The 21588-nt window shown below is 38.7% G+C and overlaps 1 protein-coding gene across 1 annotated transcript in view; it reads right to left on the bottom strand.

The window, feature by feature from the left end:
- Window positions 1-21588, bottom strand: part of dok4 (docking protein 4) — a 49806-nt gene that overhangs the window by 3194 nt on the left and 25024 nt on the right. The window contains exons 2-7 of the mRNA XM_062394139.1: window positions 18672-19060; window positions 6509-6616; window positions 5886-6000; window positions 5162-5281; window positions 4615-4804; window positions 3492-3630 (exon numbers count right to left, since the gene is read on the bottom strand). Of these exons, the coding sequence (XP_062250123.1) occupies window positions 3492-3630; window positions 4615-4804; window positions 5162-5281; window positions 5886-6000; window positions 6509-6616; window positions 18672-18737 (738 nt within the window). The 5' untranslated portion in view covers window positions 18738-19060. The remainder of the gene's footprint in view (window positions 1-3491; window positions 3631-4614; window positions 4805-5161; window positions 5282-5885; window positions 6001-6508; window positions 6617-18671; window positions 19061-21588) is intronic.

The following is a 21588-nucleotide window of genomic DNA, read 5'->3' as shown; positions in this document are numbered from 1 at the left end:
GTGATGACATGTTTAGCCGCATGTTGTCTTTTAACCGCTGGCTGTCGAAGTGGTGTCCTGTAAATAGTGTGGGCTTTATAGATAATTGGCTAACTTTTTTGAGAAAACCTGGTCTTGTTAGGAGAGATGGCGTTCATCCCACTTGGGATGGAGCAGCTCTCTTTCTAGGAATATTACTCAGTCTTTAACATGTCAACCCATAGTTGGGACCAGGAAGCAGAGATGCAGTGCTAAACACTTCTCTGCGCTCCCTCTGGATCAGTCACACAACCCCATGGAGATTGTGTCTGTTCACCGTCCGATGAAATTATTGAAATTAAACAATAACATAGCGAGAACTCCAGACTTTTAAATGTGGTCTTTTAAACATTAGATCACTGGCAAAAAAGGCTCTTTTAGTTAATGAAATAGTCTCCGATTACAACATAAATGTATTGTCCCTCACTGAGACGTGGCTGCATCCTGATGAATATGTCAATCTAAATGAATATATTCCCCCCAGTCATATCAATTCACAGGTTCCCAGAGAATTTGGGCGAGGAGGTGGAGTTGCTGCTATTTTTAACTCCAGTCTATCAAGTAATCCTAAACCTAAACTCAGCTACAAATCATTTGAATGTCTGGTTCTTAGTCTTCCACGCCAATCCAGGAACCACCAACAGCCAATCATATTGGCTGTAGTTTTACCGTGCTCCCAGGGCTTATACTGAATTTTTAAAGGAATTCCGTGAGTTTTTATCAAACTTAGTCCTAAAGACCGATAAAATTATTATTGTTGGTGACTTTAATATTCATGTTGATAATAATTAAGATTGCCTTAGCGTAGCATTTATTTCAATACTAGACTCTATTGGTTTCAGTCAGTGTGTGCACAAACCTACTCATTGTGGTAACCACACACTTGACCTTGTATTATCGTACGGTGTCGGAATTAAAAATTTAACAGTACTTCCGCGCAATCCAGTTCTATCAGACCATAATTTAATAACCTTTGATTTTTCAATAACTGAATATATGCCACTAATAAAAAATTCATTTTCCAGATGTCTACCTGATAGTGCTGTAGCTAAATTTAAGGAAATAATCCCAATTACATTTAAACCCGTATTAGCAGTAGATATAAACAACAAATTCTTTAAAAACCTGAGCTCCATTGAGATCGACCACCTCGTCGATAGCTCTGCAAACTCATTACGATTAACATTAGACTCAATAGCGCCTCTAAAAAAGAAAAATGTCAAACATAGTAAATTAGCTCCGTGGTATAATTCCCAGACAATTGAGTTAAAACAATTGTCAAGAAAACTAGAAAGGAAGTGGCGCTCTCGCAACAATGTTGAAAATCGAATAGACTGGAAGAATAGTGTTAAAGAATATAAAAAGGCTCTCCACAAAGCAAGAGCCGCCTACTATTCAAAACTAAAAGAAGAGAATAAAAACAACCCCAGGTTTCTCTTCAGCACTGTAGCCAGGCTGACAGAGAGTCACACCTCCACCGAACCCAGTATTCCTCGATCCCTAAATAGCAATATCTTTAAGACCTTTTTCAATGATAAAATTCAAACTATTAAAAATAAAATCAACCATCTCCTGCCCTCAATTGGCACTAATACCCTCCCAACAACAGAGATCTCAGATACGGCTGAGAATCCTACCCATTACTTAGACAGCTTTTCTCTGATCACCCGTGATCAGTTTTAACAAAGTAATCTCAGGTTCTAAACCAACCACCTGTATCTTAGATCCCATTCCTACAAAATTACTTAAAGAATTTCTGCCCCTAATTGATCGTTACTTAACATTATCAATCTGTCATTATCATCAGGTTATGTACCACAGTCTTTTAAAATAGCTGTCATCAAACCCCTACTCAGAAAACCCACCCTAGACCCAGAGGTTTTAGCCAATTACAGGCCAATATCTAATCTCCCCTTCATTTCTAAAATCTTAGAAAAAGTTGTAGCCAATCAGCTGTGTGAGTTTCTCCAGGAAAATAATATATATGAAGACTTTCAATCGGGGTTTAGAGCCAATCACAGTACAGAGACAGCCTTGGCAAAAGTCACTAATGACCTTTTAATAGCCTCAGATCAGGGACTTGTGTCTGTCCTCGTTCTGTTAGATCTCAGTGCAGCATTCGACACAATTGACCATCAAATTTTATTACAAAGACTCAAACAGTTAATCAACATTAATGGAACCGCCCTTAACTGGTTTAAATCGTATTTTTCTGATCTCTCCCAATTTGTGCAAATTAATGATGAGTCATCTGTGCGCACCAAAGTTAACCATGGTGTTCCACAGGGCTCTGTGCTCGGCCCAATTTTATTCTCATTATATATGCCTCCACTAGGAAACATTATCAGGACACACTCGGTAAATTTCCACTGCTATGCGGATGAAACCCAGTTATATTTGTCAATAAAACCTGAACAAAGTAATCAATTAACTAAACTTCGAACATGTCTCAAGGACATAAAAACCTGGATGACCCGCAATTTTCTCTTATTAAACTCAGACAAAACAGAGGTTATAATACTTGGCCCCAAACACCTTAGAGATACATTATCTAATGATATAGCTGCGCTAGACGACATTGCCCTTGCTTCCAATTAAACAGTCAGGAACTTGGGAGTGATCTTAGATCCTGATTTATCCTTTAATAGTCACTTAAAACAAATTTCTAGGACCGCTTTTTTCCACTTGCGTAATATTTCAAAAATTTGACATGTCCTTTCACAAAAAGATGCAGAAAAACTAGTCCACGCCTTTGTTACATCGAGACTGGACTATTGTAATTCATTATTAACAGGCTCCGGCAGTAAGTCGTTAAAGACTCTACAGCTTGTCCAAAATGCCGCAGCACGTGTCCTGACGAGAACAAAGAGAAGAGAGCACATTTCTCCAGTATTAGCATCCTTACACTGGCTTCCAGTTAAATCCAGAATAGACCATTTTACCTTAAAGAGCTGTTAGTACCTTATAAACCCGCTAGAGCACTCCGCTCCCAGAATTTAGGCCTACTTGTCGTCCCTAAAGTCTTTAAAACTAGAGTAGGAGCCAGAGCTTTTAGCCATCAAGCTCCTCAAAACCTTCCTTTTTGATAAAGCTTATAGTTAGAGCTAATTAGTGCGGCAGAACGTTACTTGTTCTATTTTATGACACATGACACACAGAGCTTCTCTTCCAGCTTCTCTTTGTGTAATTTGTGAATATGGGCTATACAAATAAAATTTGATTGATTGTTATATGTTCCCTATCCAGCTGCGAATGTTTTTAGAGTGTATAATACCCACAGCATCATTGACTCTGTAGAGCCACATTCTAAATACATCTATTAATATTATAAATTGTTAAATACAAAGTTATTGACAATTGCATCCAGTCTATATTGGACACACTTTGCCTCTCCATGATTCATGATGATGGTTTCTGCACTGAACAATGAGAATAAATTTGAATCTTAAACTTGAAATTAGCCATGCTCTCACCCTGCTGTTCTTCTCCATCTCCAGCAGGACCTTCTTGTGATGCTCAGCGATGGCCAATGTTGAGGAGTGAACCCTTAGGTAGATTTGCTCTCCCTCTCTGGTCTGGAAGGTGTAAAGGCCTTCACCACTGTCACACATCCTACACAAAAAACAGCACACAAGTCTGTGTGAAGGTGGTGCATAGAACTAGCATGAGCTGCCATATTGACCAGCAAAGTATCATGGAGGCTTGTACTCTGCAGTGTTGAGAGCTGCAGTAACGTGTACCTAACTGCCTTCGTGGTCCCCACTAACCTAATTGCCACTAATAGAATCTGCTGAGTGTGGGATTTCAGGGAGTGTTTCATCAATTCATCTGAAAGCTGCTTGATCGTATCAGGAACACACATACGGTGGTAACAGGGAATCATGGTCAATATTCCAGTGTCCAAATACAATTTAAAAATTAGCATGGAACTGAAGCCTCAGTTCCAGGAATTATGTGAGCTGATTTTAACAAGGCAGGTGCTGGTCAGTAGATATTATCCAATCTAGAGCTTGTATTTTGGCAATTTGTCTACACCATGAATAATTACAGCCACAGATTTTTTTTGGTTCCCCTCTAATCTTCAAATGGATCTTTTTTCGACATGAAGGCCTGGCCGACATTCTTTTGAAAGAGCTCAGTTTGAACTTTTGTTTGAAATTTTTTTAAGTCAACAATAATTTAGCCACTTGTATGTTCAACAACATGCAGACACCAACATACAGGTGTACTTGGGAACCCGGAAAGAAGTGGAGCCTCTGACTGAGTGACTCTGATCTGACAATTCAATGTTGTGTTAATCACATCCTGTCAACCATGAATGATTTCAAATATCTGTTTCTATTAGGTTTTAGATAATACACACACACACACACACACACACACACACACACACACACACACACACACACACACACACACACACACACACACACACACACACACACACACACACACACACACACACTCAATCATAGCTCATCAGGTTTTATCAAAGACAAGGAGATACGATCTGGCCCGGCATTTATTCATCATTTCATCTTTCCAATCAATCTCTTCATGGGGCCTAACACATCTCTACTCTATTCCAGGCCTCACCGTCCAGCTTCGAAGGTGAAGCGGGTCGCGTCCCGTCCATAGCGCCGAAGGGAGCAGAGAGGCCAGGTGACTAGCTTTGTGCGAGGGTTGTGAATGTCCCAAAGGTAAATGTTCTCATGGGTGATCTGCATCATGCACTCGCCATAGATGTCCAGGTTGGGACAGGGGAGAAGGAACACGTTGAAACGCTCTTAGGAGACACAGAATGACAGGAACAATGTAAAGAACATTGATGCTTGAGTTGCTATAAATATTAAGAGAGAACTAGTCTCCAGCCTTCGTTGCACTACCTTTTACTGCTACTTGGCATTGATACTATCTTGGATTTGATAGGTGGACACAATCACAAGTCCAAATGAAAGCCTTACATTGTAAGGAGAGGATGTATAAATAGGCAAAGGTAAGTATCAGTGCTAATCATATTCACCAAACAAACAACAATACAAAATTAAACAAATTTATTATCCAGACTTATGTGGCTCATGGGGGCTAATAGGATATGTTGCGTGTGTGTGTGTGTGTGCGCGTGAGTGAGAGAGAGAATAACCTGTGTGTTCACATTGTACGCCAGCAGCCAGCAGGTCAGGCTCTCCCATACTGATATCACTGGGCCGCATGCCAAGACACTCAATTGACAGCGTCTTGAACCAATCTTCTGCCTCAAGCTCTGTAGACACCCACACACACGCACGCACACGCGCACCCCCCCCACACACACACACACAGCAGGAGATAAATTACAGAAATAATGTGCCAACAAATAAATATGTTTTATCACCCCTAAAAATGTATGCTAGACTGTTAATGGATAGATTACACAACAAAGATACAACAGTGAGCTTTAGGAGTTGATAAGTGGATTAATTCACTTAGCTGGTTCCCCAGCTTACAGTCTCTTTGCTATTGTCCATATATCCTGACCCCAGATCTGTACTGGAGCCCAGTGAGGAATTGGTTGATATCATTATAAATATATAAATATCTGTGTATGTCAGGCAACAACTGAGAAGAAATTGAACAAACTGAACATATATGCCAAAGATATGTCTTGCAACAATGTTGTATTTTTATAGTTTCACCACCAGAGTTTATTTATCAGGTGTAGCTAAAATACCCTGCCAGTACATTATATCTAACAAGGAACCTTATCAAAAAATTATTTAGATTCTAAAATATTATATTAAACTTATGTTCTTTATTATTATTATTGTCAAACTAAGGTTTAACAGTTTTGTGACAGTTTGTGGAAATTGAATGAGTGTGTACATTACCTGATTCACAAGTGAAGGTACGTGAGGTGTCGTCTGTAAACACAATAGCCACGGCCTGTCGCTTGGTATCTCGAGGCAACCGCGTAACATTCTTGACATTACTAATTTCTGTCACCTAGGCAACAGATTGAGGATAAAACAGTTAAGGAGGCCGAGTTCAGGGCCGATTAACGTACTTGTTTTATTGCAATGATGATTGATATCTCAGCAAAATACATTTTATGTTGTATGTGTTATATCCTTGCACTGGTCGCACAGTCACATGACATAAGGTTTAGTTGTTGAAATAAAATGTTTCCACAGACTTCATGTGTCAGAGCTGGTTCAGGAAACACAAACGTTAAAGTCATCTTTGTTGTTATGTGTTGTGCTGTTAATATTTTCTAGCCACAACAGAGTGTTGACGTGTTGACTTGTATCTTTAACACTTTTGTACACTTCTTAATAATACACACATTATCACATCCTTGAATGCGCTAAATGATAAAGTGTGAAAGTAAAGTGATAAAATGATAAAGTGTGAAAGTAAAGACAGAAGTTTGAGTAAAAGTTTGATGTGATAATGTTGAACAATGAGGAGTGTATGTGTGTGTGTGTGTGTTTGATGCCTTTCTCTCTCTCACCTTGGGACAGACTCTGATGTAGGCGGACTTCTCATCGGGGTATTTCTCCAGGCGACGAGGTCCTTTACTAGATGACTTCTTAAACACCAGCCAGCAACGCCGATAGATCTGTAACACAAACACACACACACTCACAACTTAGATCTGCTGTGGGAAATTATCTTATTTTTAATCAATTTTCAACAGTTCAACTTCATGTTTTTTTAACATTGCAAAAACTGGACATTTAGAAATTCATGGACCACTGTAAAACACTGTTAAGGATTTTTTGTTGAATCAAGACACAAATGTGTGAAATAACCAGCCATTATTCAAAATTCAGAGCAGAACTTTAAGGTTACACTAACACTATGCCTGTCCTAATAAGATCGTTTCTATGTGCTTTTATGTGAGCAAACCCCAATTGAACGACAGAAGCTCTGAATTGATTCACATCAGTTTCATCTTTAAAGCTGTGAGAAGGGAGCAATTAGCACTTTCTGTCTTCCCCGTCCCTCCCACCCCCTGCCTCCTGTCTTTAACTTCACTAAGCACCCCAAAGCTAGTTTGTTTGCTTAGAGCATATTACTTCAAACAACATATTGAAGAGATAGGGCAAGAATAGATGAAGAGGAGGAGGGAAAAGGAGGATGGCTCCTCATCAAAACATTTAAACCTAGACCTCAAAATATGAATTCTGAACAAGTTGAGTTGAGATCAAGTTGCTAAATCAATATTGTCTCAATTCTGAATATCAGATGATAATTCTACTGCTTAAAGTATAATTTAAAATGTTAAATAACTATGAATACACTTATTTTACATTGACTTTCTTCCTAGTCCTTGTGATTATCAATGCAGATTCATAATCATGGCTGTGGCCGCATTGTGGATCATGATCAAGGTGGCAGTTGATCATGAATTATGATTACAACTAGATTGCTTTACAAAATGCCTACTCACATATACCATTTATGGCCATATCATTACAATTTACATTACTGCTCTCCTCATCTCTGTTAGAATTTACATTTTTTATTGATACTATTTATGCATTGAACAATTTATGTTAAACACTTTTTGAAATAGAGTACAACCTAGGTGTTTTTTAGATTCACCTAGTCACCCTAGGATTCTTGCCAAAGGACACTTGCATGCGGAAGACCATGATTGAACCACCGACCTTCTGGTTAGAGAAGGACCACTCTAAGACATGATAATTCTGAAATAACTCTGGAGCATTAATATAAGACAAGCAAAGAGCCCATTACAAACAGGCAGGTTCAGAACAGGCCCTCCAAGTTAATGTATTAATTCTGAAAAAAATAAGGAGTTGAGGAATGGGCAAGAGGCAATGATATGGTTCCTTGGTTCTGCAAGCATCGCCATTTCCGGTTGCGAACACAGTGTAAATGACGCCATTTCGAATGAAATAGGAATATCAAGGCTTCTGGACACTTGCATGACACCACACGAGCAGTATGGAGGCATGTTTTTTTTTATGTTGTTTTATTTTGTATGAAATATTGATCACCAGTACTTCATTTGAGTTGGACTAATAATGGGTTAATATTGGAATGAAAGAATTAAAATTCTAAAAGTCAAGAGTTTCTTGAGGAGACACATGGACTTTCTGGAAAGTCTGGTTAATAAATGAGTTTCACCCTTTGCTTTCACTAAAGCCTCATTGTGGCCTTGATAACACAAGATGTTGGAAACTTTCCACTGAGAATCTGCTCCATGTTGACGTGACTGTATCACATCATCGCTGCAGATTTGTGAACTGCACATTCATGCTCTGTCAAACCATTATTTAATGGTGTAATGGTCGAAATTGACACCATCAAACCGCCAGCCCAAGGTGTTGACACAAGGCTATAGTCTATGCTGTTGACTTCAGATTGTGACTCTATTGGAACTCCTGACCTGTGTTTGCAGAATTGGATTCAATGTACAGCTGGCACATGATGGATCATTGGATAATTGCACTAATAAGCAAGTGTTTGTGTTTGCTCATGATAATTACCTTTATTGATGTCATTATGACTTCCGGCATTATGAGATCACTAAATTGTTAGCCTCTGTGGCATCTAAACACAGCGTCCATGTTGCTGTTACCCAGCGATGGTTTCTTCATGACTTAACCAGTGGAATGCCAAGTATACCATATGTGTGACCTTCAACATCGTAACCACAAGCTCAGAAGTTCCATTTGAAGGCAACATAATTCTCCAATTTTTTAACTTTCTAAACAGGCAAACCGACACTAAGCAATAACTGTGTTGTTGTTTGACATTGATTTCGGCATTTAGACTACCAATCTTAAATCCAAAAATGTCATTACTGTATTGAGAGCTGGATTTAATTAAATAAAATAAATAAAACCGTTTTATCTACAGTCTATGATTATATCCTGAAATTGCAAACACAAAGAGAGAGAGAGGGTGGGGCAAGCAGATATACAATACTGTAGTATATAAACATACAATTAAAAAACATAAAATTTGTCAAACAAAATACACACAGGCTTTAAGAAGGGAGGATGAAACAGAATATCACAGACAACAACGGGGAATAATAATGAAGCTACAAGGAAGAAGACAAATGGATGAGAAGTAAGACAAGGGTCAAGAAGAATAGAGGACAGGAACATAAATCAGCCCTGTATTTTCACTTTATAAGACAAATTGCTTATCAATAGGAGATTAAAGTATTAAGCATATAACAAATGTGTAAAAGTAATAATTTTACGATACTTGGTATCTTGCCTAGTGACATGCTGACAGTTGGACCTATGTGAGCCACAGCACCTATGTCAGCTGAAACCTTGTTGATGAAAATATTCCTGTGGCTGAGACTGCAATAAAACATTCCCTTTCTGCAAGTTAAAATGAGGCTCACAAATAAAAGACAAGCTTTTCCTCCGCTGGTTCCTCTGCTCTCAAATAAGAGTTAGTGTGTAACTAAAGATTTATGTTATGTTATGTATATTTAAGCCAAGTATAAGCACTGCTGAAACTACTCAGTGTAGGCAGTATTTGTTGCAGGTCACATGACACACAATGACCCCCAAAAACAGTTTTATATATGTCATCATTAATAAGCTGGAACAGCTACAAAATGACTGAACATTTTCAAGAAGTCGCCAGGAGGTGTGTCTGTTCTGCACAAGCAAAGTAGAAATAGGATTATACTTTTGTTTTAAGGCTATGAGAACAACTAAAATAAAAGCAATGGCTTTAAAACATATATGAAAATGTGGGCGATCAGTGGGCGCCTTCACTACTGACCACTGACAATTGCAGAATGTCACTCACTTATGATAACGTACCTTCATCTGCTGCTTCTTCACAGTAGTTTTTGATGCAGACAAAATAATCTTGCTACTCATCAGCACCTTGCCTGCCAATCATACAGACCATGGTTGAAGCCCAGACAATGACACAAGCTACAAAAACAAATTTGACCTAGGCCTATCAGATTAGAAACATCTTTTCTGAGCAGGACAATCAGCTTAGAGCCCTGCAGTTCGATGAATGTGCTTTTTAAGAGCCTCTGGGAGTGCTGTGTTCCTTGATTTCCAATTTCCCAGGCATCATCATCACTTTGGGCAGTCACGCCGGCTTCACTGTCACAACACCTCCACACTAATGGCAGCGTATGATTCCTTTCAGCAAAAGTGTCTCTGTATTAGTACAGCAGCTATTTTGGGCAATGACTTTGGCTAGTCTGCTTGTCTCATTATGGCAAGGTCAGCACTAACAGCTACAAGATAACATTTTTAAGTGATCATCTGGGTTTTTCTCTCATCAAAGTAGAGGTGTAACACAAGCAAAAGTAATGTCAATGTGTCCTATAATTTTCCTTCATGTGTGGGTGTAATAATGCCTTCTTGGCAGAAGCATCGCCAGTCTTCACAGGACAATAAAGAAAGTGCTGATCACTGAGAGGTGCTAAGCTGGTAATCACTGCCCAGCCACACTATGGGGACTTGACCTTTTTTGAAGGAAGACAATTTTAAACTGAAGACAAGCTAGAGTGAGGTTGGTTTCAGGCTAAAGTTATGATTAGGTTAGAGGAAGTGAAAGGGAGTTAATGCGATGTCCTGTGAAGTCATGGAAAAGTGTGTGTGTATATGTGTATGCACATATGTGTGTATATGTGTATGCACATGTGTACACACTGAAGAGGAAAGACAAGGGTAATTCCATTACCTACCAAAGTCAACAGGGCTCTCACAAATGCACATATTGCAAATGCACTGAAAAACTGAGCTGGATGCATGTTTACAGTATGTTTATACAATTTTCATTCTTGTGAAGTGGTAAAACACAAATCGCACGTCTTTTTGATATTGTTCAATCAAATACAAATGGGGCAAATTTCCATATAAGACCATATACTTAAAAAGTCAGTTTTTTTCAAAAAGTGAACATGTTTCATGGTAGAATACTTAAGAAAACAACTTTTCATACATATAACAGTAGAAATTAGTAGTTTCCTTACAGATTTATAAGTTCAACTTCACGGATGTAATAATGTTCATTTCAAATGCTTCCTATGTGTACAAATGTCTATTTGTGACATTCTTTAAATTCATTTATAGATCATTAATTCATTATGTTCATGCCACCCTCAAATGCTTACTGTAAATGTTTGAGTTCCAGTCAAACTATCAAATTAACATATGTACCTTCAGGTAACTTTGGAAAATATCACATCTGTTCTCCCCTTTGCTGTTGTAACACGGTAAATTTCTCTATTTTAAGAGTAATACAGATTTTTTTTTCAATTCACTGAAGCAAGGTACATTTGTATTTACAAATGTATCATTTGCATTCTTTATGAGACGGTTAAGGTCACCTGGTCCATATTTTGCTGTACTTCTATGTTTTCGCTAGATAGAGAAGGAGCTTCCATAGTCGAGCAAGGATTATTGTGAAATCTGGCTCGGTCCTATCTACTGATATCCGGCTGGATAAGCAGAGATCATACCAGTTCCCACTTAGACTCTTGGGTCTTTATTCAGGACTCACATAACATCACATTTAAATTAAACTATGACGCCAAAGCAGAAGAGACAGGTAATTTCCCCAACTATTTATGTGAATGGTTGTGTTTTGAATGTAACATATTGGCGATGGGTCATCTAAGATTTAAGTTACCAGTGATAAGTGCAGGTAAATTGTCATCTAATATCAAATGTATATGAAACTTTTTGTTCCGTTGGGCTATGGCTGCATAATCCCGGATACCCTAATCTTTCCAGAATGTGCCATTACAGAAAATTAAGCCTTAGTCAAGGGAGGACTTTCCCAGCTCATCTCAAACTTTGGAGTTCATATTTTGAGTGGATGCAGAGAGAAAAATGCCACTTGCAGAGTGTGTTTCCTCATACATAACACACTTGGGCATATGGACAGATGGGGCAAACACATCTTAAGGTAAATGTGTGCTACATGGGACATGCCTGAGACCTTTTCCTTCTTGTGTTGAACATGTTGTGATAAATTAATCAAGCTGTGGAAAGACTAACCCTAACTCTTTTCACTCCTCTATGTGTTCATCCCCTGGGTTCAACTACACTGTTAACTCAATGAGTAAAGCAGCTAAGCCCCCAGGGTAACATCAATTCAAAAAACAATCCCAAATAACCATGTTTTGTTTATCAACTTGAAACTGAACTTATACATATTTTATTTTAATAATGAATTTTTAAGGTTACTCTAGCATTGATAATATAACACACTATTCCACAATACAATCACTAGTCAAGGTGATTGTAATGAAACACAATCAAGAGTAATTACCTCACATTGTATTTCCCCCTTAGCTTTATAAAGCATTTCAGTTTCTTTCAGCCACATGTTTTGGTTTCATTGCCTACAATTACAATGTTTTCATTTAGTTTCACCATCCACTCAAACTCCAGCAGTTACAATTCATAATAATGTAATTTTGTTTGGTATGATGGTTGCAGAAAAATCTGGATTATGATTGGTGAGAAGGTGTGGATTCACTTTGTGTAACTGGACACATGTTACAAAGGGTTGCTCTGTTTCTACAAGACAGTGGATGTTTATGGTTTATATCTTGGACTCAGAAACATTACACCTTTGTTTGTCAGTAATGTGGATGTTGGGACTCTCAGGCTGAAAATGGTTGAAAACATGAAGGCAATCAAACTTTTAAATTTACCAGCACTCAGGGTATTGGAAATGTTAATAAGTTACCTCCAGGGCTTCTAAATTCAAGCAATGTCTAAATGTTACCAAAGGAGACCAAGGACATGATGAAAGGAGGCTTTTGGATGCTGCGGGTTGAGTTGGGGGATGTAGCTAAAACGAATAACATCTAGCTGCTTAGGGAAGCTTGTTATCAATGTGACCAGGTGGAAAATTGGCTGAAATATACAAAGATACAGATGCTATCACATTGGCGGTCCAATTTGTTTGTAATTGGGAGATATTGCAGTTGCCATTTTCCCCACTCCAGCACCCCATTAGATAAGAAACGACAAGACCAAAACAATTATAACAATACATTGATTAATTTCTGTTGTTTGTCGTTACTCCCCAAAAAGGAATTTTTAGGCTCTTAACTTTGCTAGTGTAAAGCCAATTGAGGAGTTTTTCATATCAGCATGCAGCTGCATTAGAAAGAAGCCAAACTACTGCCTCACGCTACATGGAACACCATATGGCAAAGGAGGAATATGGGTTACCAGGGCAAATGAAAAAGGGTTAAAGAGTCAAAGACAGATGACAGAGACAGGATGTAGAGGAAGGACACAGATAATGAGGCAGAAAATGAAGGAGGAGATGTGAAGACTCGTTGCTCTGGGCAAAAAAAAACACAGAGGAAGAGAGAGAAGGCAAAAAGCAATTAAAAGACAGCAGTAGTGTGTGTGTGAGTGGGGAAAACAGGCGAAAAGTTAAGCAGTTAGTGTTTAAAGACAGAGGGAGACAATCAAACAGACAAAGAAAAGCTATAAAGAGCAAATTTGCTTTTGTCCAGTGACTCTGATATTGTATTTTATGTGAATATCTTTCCAAATAAATCTGAGCGTGGAATGGCCAATATCCTCTTCTTTGGGTATAACCCTTTGTTTGAAGCATCCCTCCAATTATTTTTCACAGGTTCAAAAACATTTCTATATCTAGCTAATGCTAACTGAGGAACAAGACAATAATGGACAAATGGACAAAACAAGACATATCCTCCATCCGTCAACTTCAAAGAGTAGCCCTGCCCTCACAAGACCTCAGCTGGGAAATAATCAGCATTGACTCTGCCGTCCAACGATCTTTATATCAAAGTCCTGCTTCTTTTATACAAAGCACGTCCAGCAAAGATGTGTGTCAGCAGCTGAAGAACAAGGATCCAGCTACAGTTGCAATTCAACCCCCCAAAGATTTTAAGGATTTATCAATTAAAGTAGACAGAATCTTGTTCTCTGATCAAGATTCTGCTTTGGATGCCTTCTTTATGAGTTGAGTGATAAAGAAAATCAACGCGGAAAATGCATGATGTAGTATTTGTGTGTAGCAGTATATTTTGTTAAGATAGCCATGTCACAATTATTCAACCCCTATATAATATTGTTGTTTTTAAAGCTGTCTGACAGTTTTTTTTGTCCTAAAGTTGAGTTGAAACATTATTAAGCCTTTGGGAACTCTATACTGATCCTTCATTTGCTTCAGCTGTGATACATATATAAACCCCAACCATGAAGGTATTCAAGGTGAGTTGCAATCATGGGAAAGACAAAGGAGCTTACACAAAAGCTGAGAGAGGAGATTATTTCATCACACCTGAAAGGCCTTGGGTAGAAGAAGAATTCCCCCAAAAATCATATTCCAAGAGACACAATTGGGAACATTATAAGGAAGTTTACAACTGATGGAGCAGCTTCAAACATGCCTGGCCGTGGAAGAAAGCCCAGCATTTCATCAAGGACCCTCAGCAACTTAGTCAGAGCAACTCAGATAAATCCCTGTGTGACTGCAAGACACCTACAGGATGACCTGATGAAGGCTGGTACAAGTGCTGCAGTGGCAACTATAAAACGTGCACTGAATAATAAAGGACTTAATGGCCGGCTCCAAGACGCACTCAGCTCTTGACCACAAGCAACATCAAAAGTCGACTAGAATATGCCAGGAGGAATTTGGATAAGCCTACAGAGTTTTGGGTGACAGTTCTATGGACTGATGAAACCAAACTGGAACTGTTTGGACATATGGACCAGCGGTATGTCTGGCGTGTGAAAGGACAGGCTTATGACCAGAAGAATACCATCCCCATAGTCCAGCATGGAGGTTGGTCAAAGATGATGTTGGGCTGTTTTTCTGCGGCAGGAACTAGCAATCTTTATTGTGTACATGGCATCATGGATTCACAGAAATACCAGGCCATTTTAAAGAGGAATATGATTCCTTCTGTTGACAAATTGAACCTTGGTGATCATTGGACTTTCCAGCAAGACAATGATCCAAAGCAAAATCTCCAAGTCCACCAAAGCTTGGTTGAGAAAAAGATCCTGGAACGTCCTGGAGTGGCATTCACAGTCACCAGATTCAAATTTGATTGAAAATCTTTGGTGGGATTTAAAGAAGGCAGTTGCAGCATGGAAGCCATGAAACATCACTGATCTAGAGGCTTTTGCACTTGAAAAATGGGCAAAGATCCAATCGAGAGGTGTAAGAAGCTTGTCCGCACTTACCGAAAACATTTTTCAGAAGTTATAAAAGCTAGAGGATGCACCACAAAGTACTGAAGCTGGGGGGTTGAATAATACTGCACATGCACATGTGTTGAAAGAGTTACATTTTTCATTTGAACTTCAAAGTTAACTCAATTTCTGTTGTCAAAATAACTAAAATACGCATCAATAATTATCTTTTGTTGTTTGATGAGGTTTTTTTGTCATTTATTGTCATTATCTGTCATCCACATCACTATAATGTCTATTGAGGTTAGGGGGTTGAATATTTCTGATTGCAACTGTATTGTACCACATTGCCTCAACCCAGAGCTGGGCGGAAAAAAAAAACTTTTGAATTCAAATTTTATAAAAAGGGATTCCAAGGCGAGAAAATTAAAATTTCACAAACAAGTAATCTGTTAATACCCAGATTATTAATGAAATTGCTAAAATGTTCTCATTATCTCTGACCTCACTACAATTATCAGAAAAATCTAAATTCTGACTTGATAATGGCACTACTGGAGGCACAGAAATGTTAAAGTCAAGGGATTACCATAGTCATTAGCATAAACTGGGGTACATGTCAGTCAGCTCAACATGGTGTGAAGAGAGATCAGTTAACAGAAATCGCAATAACAAGATTTTCACAGGAAATTATTAGAGATTATCTATAGAAAGTTTGAACATTTGTTTGGGTGTTTTATCTATTTTTGGCATATTAATTGTGCGCAAAATATTAGAAAAAAAACTTATACCTAATATCAATTGCAGAAAATAATGATCTAATTGATCTAAAAGCGATCATACCCATTTTCACACAAATATATTAATTTCCGTTAAATTCAGTTGTAGAAGAAGCATTACATTCCACATGTATTTCTTTTGCCCTGCAGTAGTTTCAAGTCTCCGTGTATGCCAAGCACTGAAAATCATGAACCTCCTTTCCCACTGGTGATGTTTGTTGTATAGGCCATTACCTGGTCTTGAACATAGCAACTAGAAACTTCTTTTGGCAATGACCTAAGCACTGAGTTCTCACTGGAATAGGAATTTCATCAGTCTCCTCAGAGAGCGTAGTGTCATACATATGACTATATGGGTGAGTGATGTCAGAGAGGAGCTGGTGAACACAATCTGACTTTCATTTCCATGATCTAAGAATGCTAATGCAAAGACAGCCACAAGCAATATATAACACATAGAAACTCAAACTGTGCATCTGCTTTACATAGAACATTTTTATAGTTGTGTACTGTCCAGTAAGATATTTCAATCAAAAAAACATACACTGAAACAGAGGGCTTTGCATCCTTATAATAAGAATTAAACACGATAACAGATGTTAGTCGCTCTGGTCGCCATGAAAACATACACAAGGAAAGTATTCAGACCCCTTTAAAGTTTTACCTTCTCTGTGTCATTGCAGCCATTTGCTAAAATCAAAAAAGTTCATTATATTTCTTATTAGTGAACACTCAGCACCCCATCTTGAAAGAATATTTTTTGCAAATGTATTAAAAAGAAAAACTGAAATATCTCATGGTCATAGGTATTCAGACCCTTTGCTCAGTATTGAGTAGAAGCACCCTTTTGAGCTAGTACAGCCATGAGTCTTCTTGGGAATGATGCAACAAGTTTTTCACACCTGGATTTGGGTATCCTCTGCCATTCTTCCTTGCAGATCCTCTCCAGTTCCGTCAGGTTGGATGGTGAACGTTGCTGGACAGCCATTTTCAGGTCGCTCCAGAGATGCTCAATTGGGTTTAGGTCAGGGCTCTGGCTGGGCCAGTCAAGAATGGTCACAGAGTTGTTCCGAAGCCACTCCTTTGTTATTTTAGCTGTGTGCTTAGGGTCATTGTCTTGTTGGAAGGTGAACCTTCGGCCCAGTCTGAGGTCCAGAGAAACAGGTTTTCTTCCATGATATCTCTTTACTTGGCCGCATTCATCTTTCCTTCAATTGCAACCAGTCGTCCTGTCCCTGCAGCTGAAAAACACCCCCATAGCATGATGCTGCCACCACAATGATTCATTGTTGGGATTGTATTGGGCAGGTGATGAGCAGTGCCTGGTTTTCTCCTCACATACCGCTTAGAATTAACGCCAAAAAGTTCAATCTTGGTATCATCAGACCAGAGAATCTTATGTCTCAAAGTCTGGGAGTCCTTCATGTGTTTTTTGGCCAACTCTATGCGGGCCTCTCTGCCATAAAGCCCCGACTGGTGGAGGGCTGCAGTGATTGTTGACTTTGTGGAACTTTCTCCCATCTCCCTCCTGCATCTCTGGAGCTCAGCCACAGTGATCTTTGGGTTCTACTTAACCTCTCTCACCAAGGCTCTTCTCCCACGATGCTCAGTTTGGCTGGACGGCCAGGTCTAGGAAACTTCTTCCATTTAAGGATTATGGAGGCCACTGTGCTCTTAGGAACCTTGAGTGCTGCAGAAATTATTTTGTAACCTTGGCCATATCTGTGCCTTGCCACAATTCTGTCTCTGAGCTCATTGGGCAGTTCCTTTGACCTCATGATTCTCATTTGCTCTGACATGCAGTGTGAGCTGTAAGGTCTTATATAGACAGGTATGTGCCTTTCCAAATCAAGTCCAATCAGTTTAATTAAACACATCTGAACTCCAATGAAGGAGTAGAACCATCTCAAGGAGGATCAGAAGAAATGGACAGAATGTGAGTTAAAAATGAGTGTCACAGCAAAGGGTCTGAACACTTATGACCATGTGATATTTCAGTTTTTCTTTTTTAATAAATTTGCAAACATTTCTACATTTCAGTTTTTTTCTGTCAAGATGGGGTGCTGAGTGTACATTAATGATAAATAAAATGAACTTTTTAGATTTTAGCAAATGGCTGCAATGATTCAGAGTGAAAAATGTAAAGGGGTCTGAATGCTTTCCGTACCCACCGTATGTAGTAGCAATGTGAGTGAAGCAATCACACCAATCATCTCGCCCAGCTTGTGAAAGCGTATTTAAGAAAACTGTATGTCAGTCAGACAATTATTGCATCAGATTTAGTGTTTGGCCTCTAGGCTCCAACTTAATCACTCCCCCATATGATTAAGCAGGAATGATGGGAGTGATGAGCAAATACTTAAAACCCCCCGTCGAAGCCTACAGGTGGAGGCTTGGGTGGTGGAGGGGCTTAAGCAACTGGTAGCAGTACTGCAGCAGCAGGGCAAGCAAAAGGGGATGATGGAAAATGTATCTCTGCTTAAATAGACACCTGATAAGGTGGGTGTGTATTATAGATGGTTGCGGAGAGTGAGGTATGTCACATGATGTATGTCACATGATCAGAGCAGTGCAGCTCGAGTTGGCTGTCTGAACTAGCTCACAGGCGTCGCCCCATTTTTGAGTTTTCCTGATCAGGTTTCATAGTGTGAAGTCAGGATGTTTTTTCGTGATGTAAGTGATAAATCATCAATGGAGAGAAAACACACTCACTTTATGAACACACACTCACCCCCAATTTGCGGCTGCGCATGCGCACGTAGCCTTGCTTGACAATGTCGTTGAAGTTGGTAGCCATCTTCGGAGGGTGGGTAACCAGCTGGCTGTCACTGTGGAGACCATCCAGATGTTTTTTTCCTCCCTCAGCCAGACTCTTTCAATCTGTTTACTTGATGTGGTTTTCCTCCTTAGAAGTTTTTCTGTTTCTATCTTTCCTCTTTCATAAAGCTCCTCACATTTCCCTTCCTCCTCTTACTGATCCGTTTGTTTCCATTTGTTCTACTCTGTTGAACTTTTGAGTCTCCTCTTTTACCCCTTCCTTTTGTGTTCATCCTTTAGTGCATCCTCCGTTGAGATATTCTTCATCAGAAGGGTCTTCCCTCATCTTCCTGGCAGGTATTTCTAAGAAACGGACAATGATATATACATATTTCTGTTATTGAGAAGCAAGAAGCATAACATTATCATCCATAATTCATGCTAGTGCCACAAACTGTTGAGGGCAATTATGCAGGATTGCTGCTTGTGAAATGTTGCACTGTTTGTCTTTCTTTGTTTGAGTTTGTGTAAATACATAACATTTTATATATATATATATATATTTATGTGTTTGTGTGTGTCCGCCCGGCTGCCCATCTATTAGAGGGTACTGCATCCAGGAAAAAAGTAAGAGGTTTAGCCTGTTCTCTAACTATAATGGCAACATTCAAACAGCTCTGTTTAATGTAAGTGTCACTCAGAAGCCGATGCAGCCTTTCATCCCTTTCAGATGATATGCTTTGGCTCTCTGAATTACTGTCCATATTGATGATGTATTAAAAAAAAGGTCAACTGTTAGTTATTATCTTTAGCTTGAGGAAATCTACGCATACAGAATGAAGATGTGGATCTCATAAATCCAAACCTTTTTTTTGGGGGGAGGTGATATTACTAACGTAAATCACAGTACTAAAGATAAAGTGTGTTGTGTGCCGCTGTGATGTTAGTCCCTCAAGGGGAGTTTGTAGTTTGTAATTTGAAAAACGACAGAATTACAGGTAACTTACAGGTTATTATAAGCTGTTAAGGGCATAGTCATAGAATGCAGGTGAATATTGTGGGTCAAAGTTCATCAAAGTTTAACTCCACTTGAGTTAAATCCGCAGTACTGGAAAATGTAAAAATCCTGCATCAAATTCTGAGTTGATTTATTGTCGAACTTAACAGCTTTTCGAAAATGGCTGAAGCTTTCCTTTTAAAGGTCACTGTGCTTGTGCGTTAGAGGGATCGGTGTGACTCGTCGTCCAGTAACTTAAGACCCTTCACGCTCATCTTGCTTCTGTATGGCTCATCTGAGGGAGGACTGTAACGTTACGTTGTAGTAAAACTTATTTTAGTTTTTTCTTGACACTGGAGATTGACTTCGCCAGGCGAAGCAAAGGTTTTATTCCATTTCTTGCTTGCACACATTGGAAGTGAAAAGGAGGTTAACAAGAGAGAGAGATGCTAAAACACTAAATAGGTTTAAAATATGGAGTTAGTGATAATACCCTCTGTAAAAGGTAAATGGACTGCATTTATTGAGCCTTTTTCTAGTCTTATTGATTACAATACATTTCATTTGGCTGCCGCTTTTATCCAGAGCGACTTACAATAAGTGCATTCAACCATGAGGGTACAAACCCAGAACAACAAGAATCAAGATGGTACAATTTCTTCAAAAAGAAAAACTACAAAGGGCTATATGTAAGTGCCATTTAAGTGTTACTAAATTGTTAGTTTAGTGATAATTCAAACATTCAGCATTACAGTGCAAATTATATCCACCCTTTCAAACAACTACTACATTATATTGCACCTTTTATCATTCACACACTAAGGGTCAAGGGCCCAAGGACATTTTGGCATGCTGCAGCTCATGCCTTCATCGCTAAGAGGGACCCCTTTCACACACATTAAGAAAGTCCACAGTAAAAGCCAGTTTGGAGAAAATAATTAATTTAACTACACCTAGCAACAGACACAGCAGCCTCTCTGTAATATGAATACCACAATACCCCTGTACTGTGTGCATTCAGCCAACCAGTCAAGTTGCAGTTTACATCCATATCTGTCTATTAATTGGATTAGTCCTTAAAGCATATGGAGGAAATAATTTAATTTGATTTGTTAAGCTTTGTTCTCCTAACTCTACTGCATTAGTGTGTAAGTTCTTGGAGGGAAACAAAACAACATCACAACAAAATATCACAAAAAACTAGGCCAGAGACAAGAGTACAAAATATAACATGTGTTCAATAATTTAGTAGGGACTGTGAAGGATGTAATCAAAAACTAAATGGTGCATTACAGGAATAAGGTTCATCATGACCTACATGTGTGGAAATAGAGGGCTGAGGGGAGGGGTACACTCAGTTGGCAATGCAAATCATCCCTATACACATAAAGGCTCTGATAAGTTATTCTATGGCTAGATTGTTTCCTTCATATGGTGAACATATATATATATTATATTCTCTGTTGAAAAACAGTCCCATCTGAAACTGAACTCTGAATATTTGTACAATCATGTGTATTTCCTTTGAAATAAACCTCATGAAGGAAGATACTAAAGATAAAATCAATGCTTCGATTTTGGAAAGAAGTGTATTAAACACCAATAGCAAATATATTCCAACAAAATCAAGCACCCCGCAGCTTGGGATCCTGGGACCCGTAACACGTACACTTATCTTGTGAACATTTGGATTTATAAAAACAAATTTGACGGGAGAATTTGTGCACTTCCACACTCACTCTGACCCATGTGTACGAACATTTTGGAGACGGGAAAATGACGATGCTCGCACGACATAACTGTTCCATAAGAACCTCCAATGGAAAAAATATAAAACAATTTACAGCAAATAATTTACAGTCATTAACAGTTTTTGATAATATCTTCTAACACT

Source organism: Platichthys flesus, chromosome 1 (genome assembly GCF_949316205.1).
Source record: "Platichthys flesus chromosome 1, fPlaFle2.1, whole genome shotgun sequence".
Classification (NCBI taxonomy): Eukaryota; Metazoa; Chordata; class Actinopteri; order Pleuronectiformes; family Pleuronectidae; genus Platichthys; species Platichthys flesus.
Note: the sequence above shows the minus strand (reverse complement) of the source record. Positions and strands in the feature narration are given on the sequence as shown.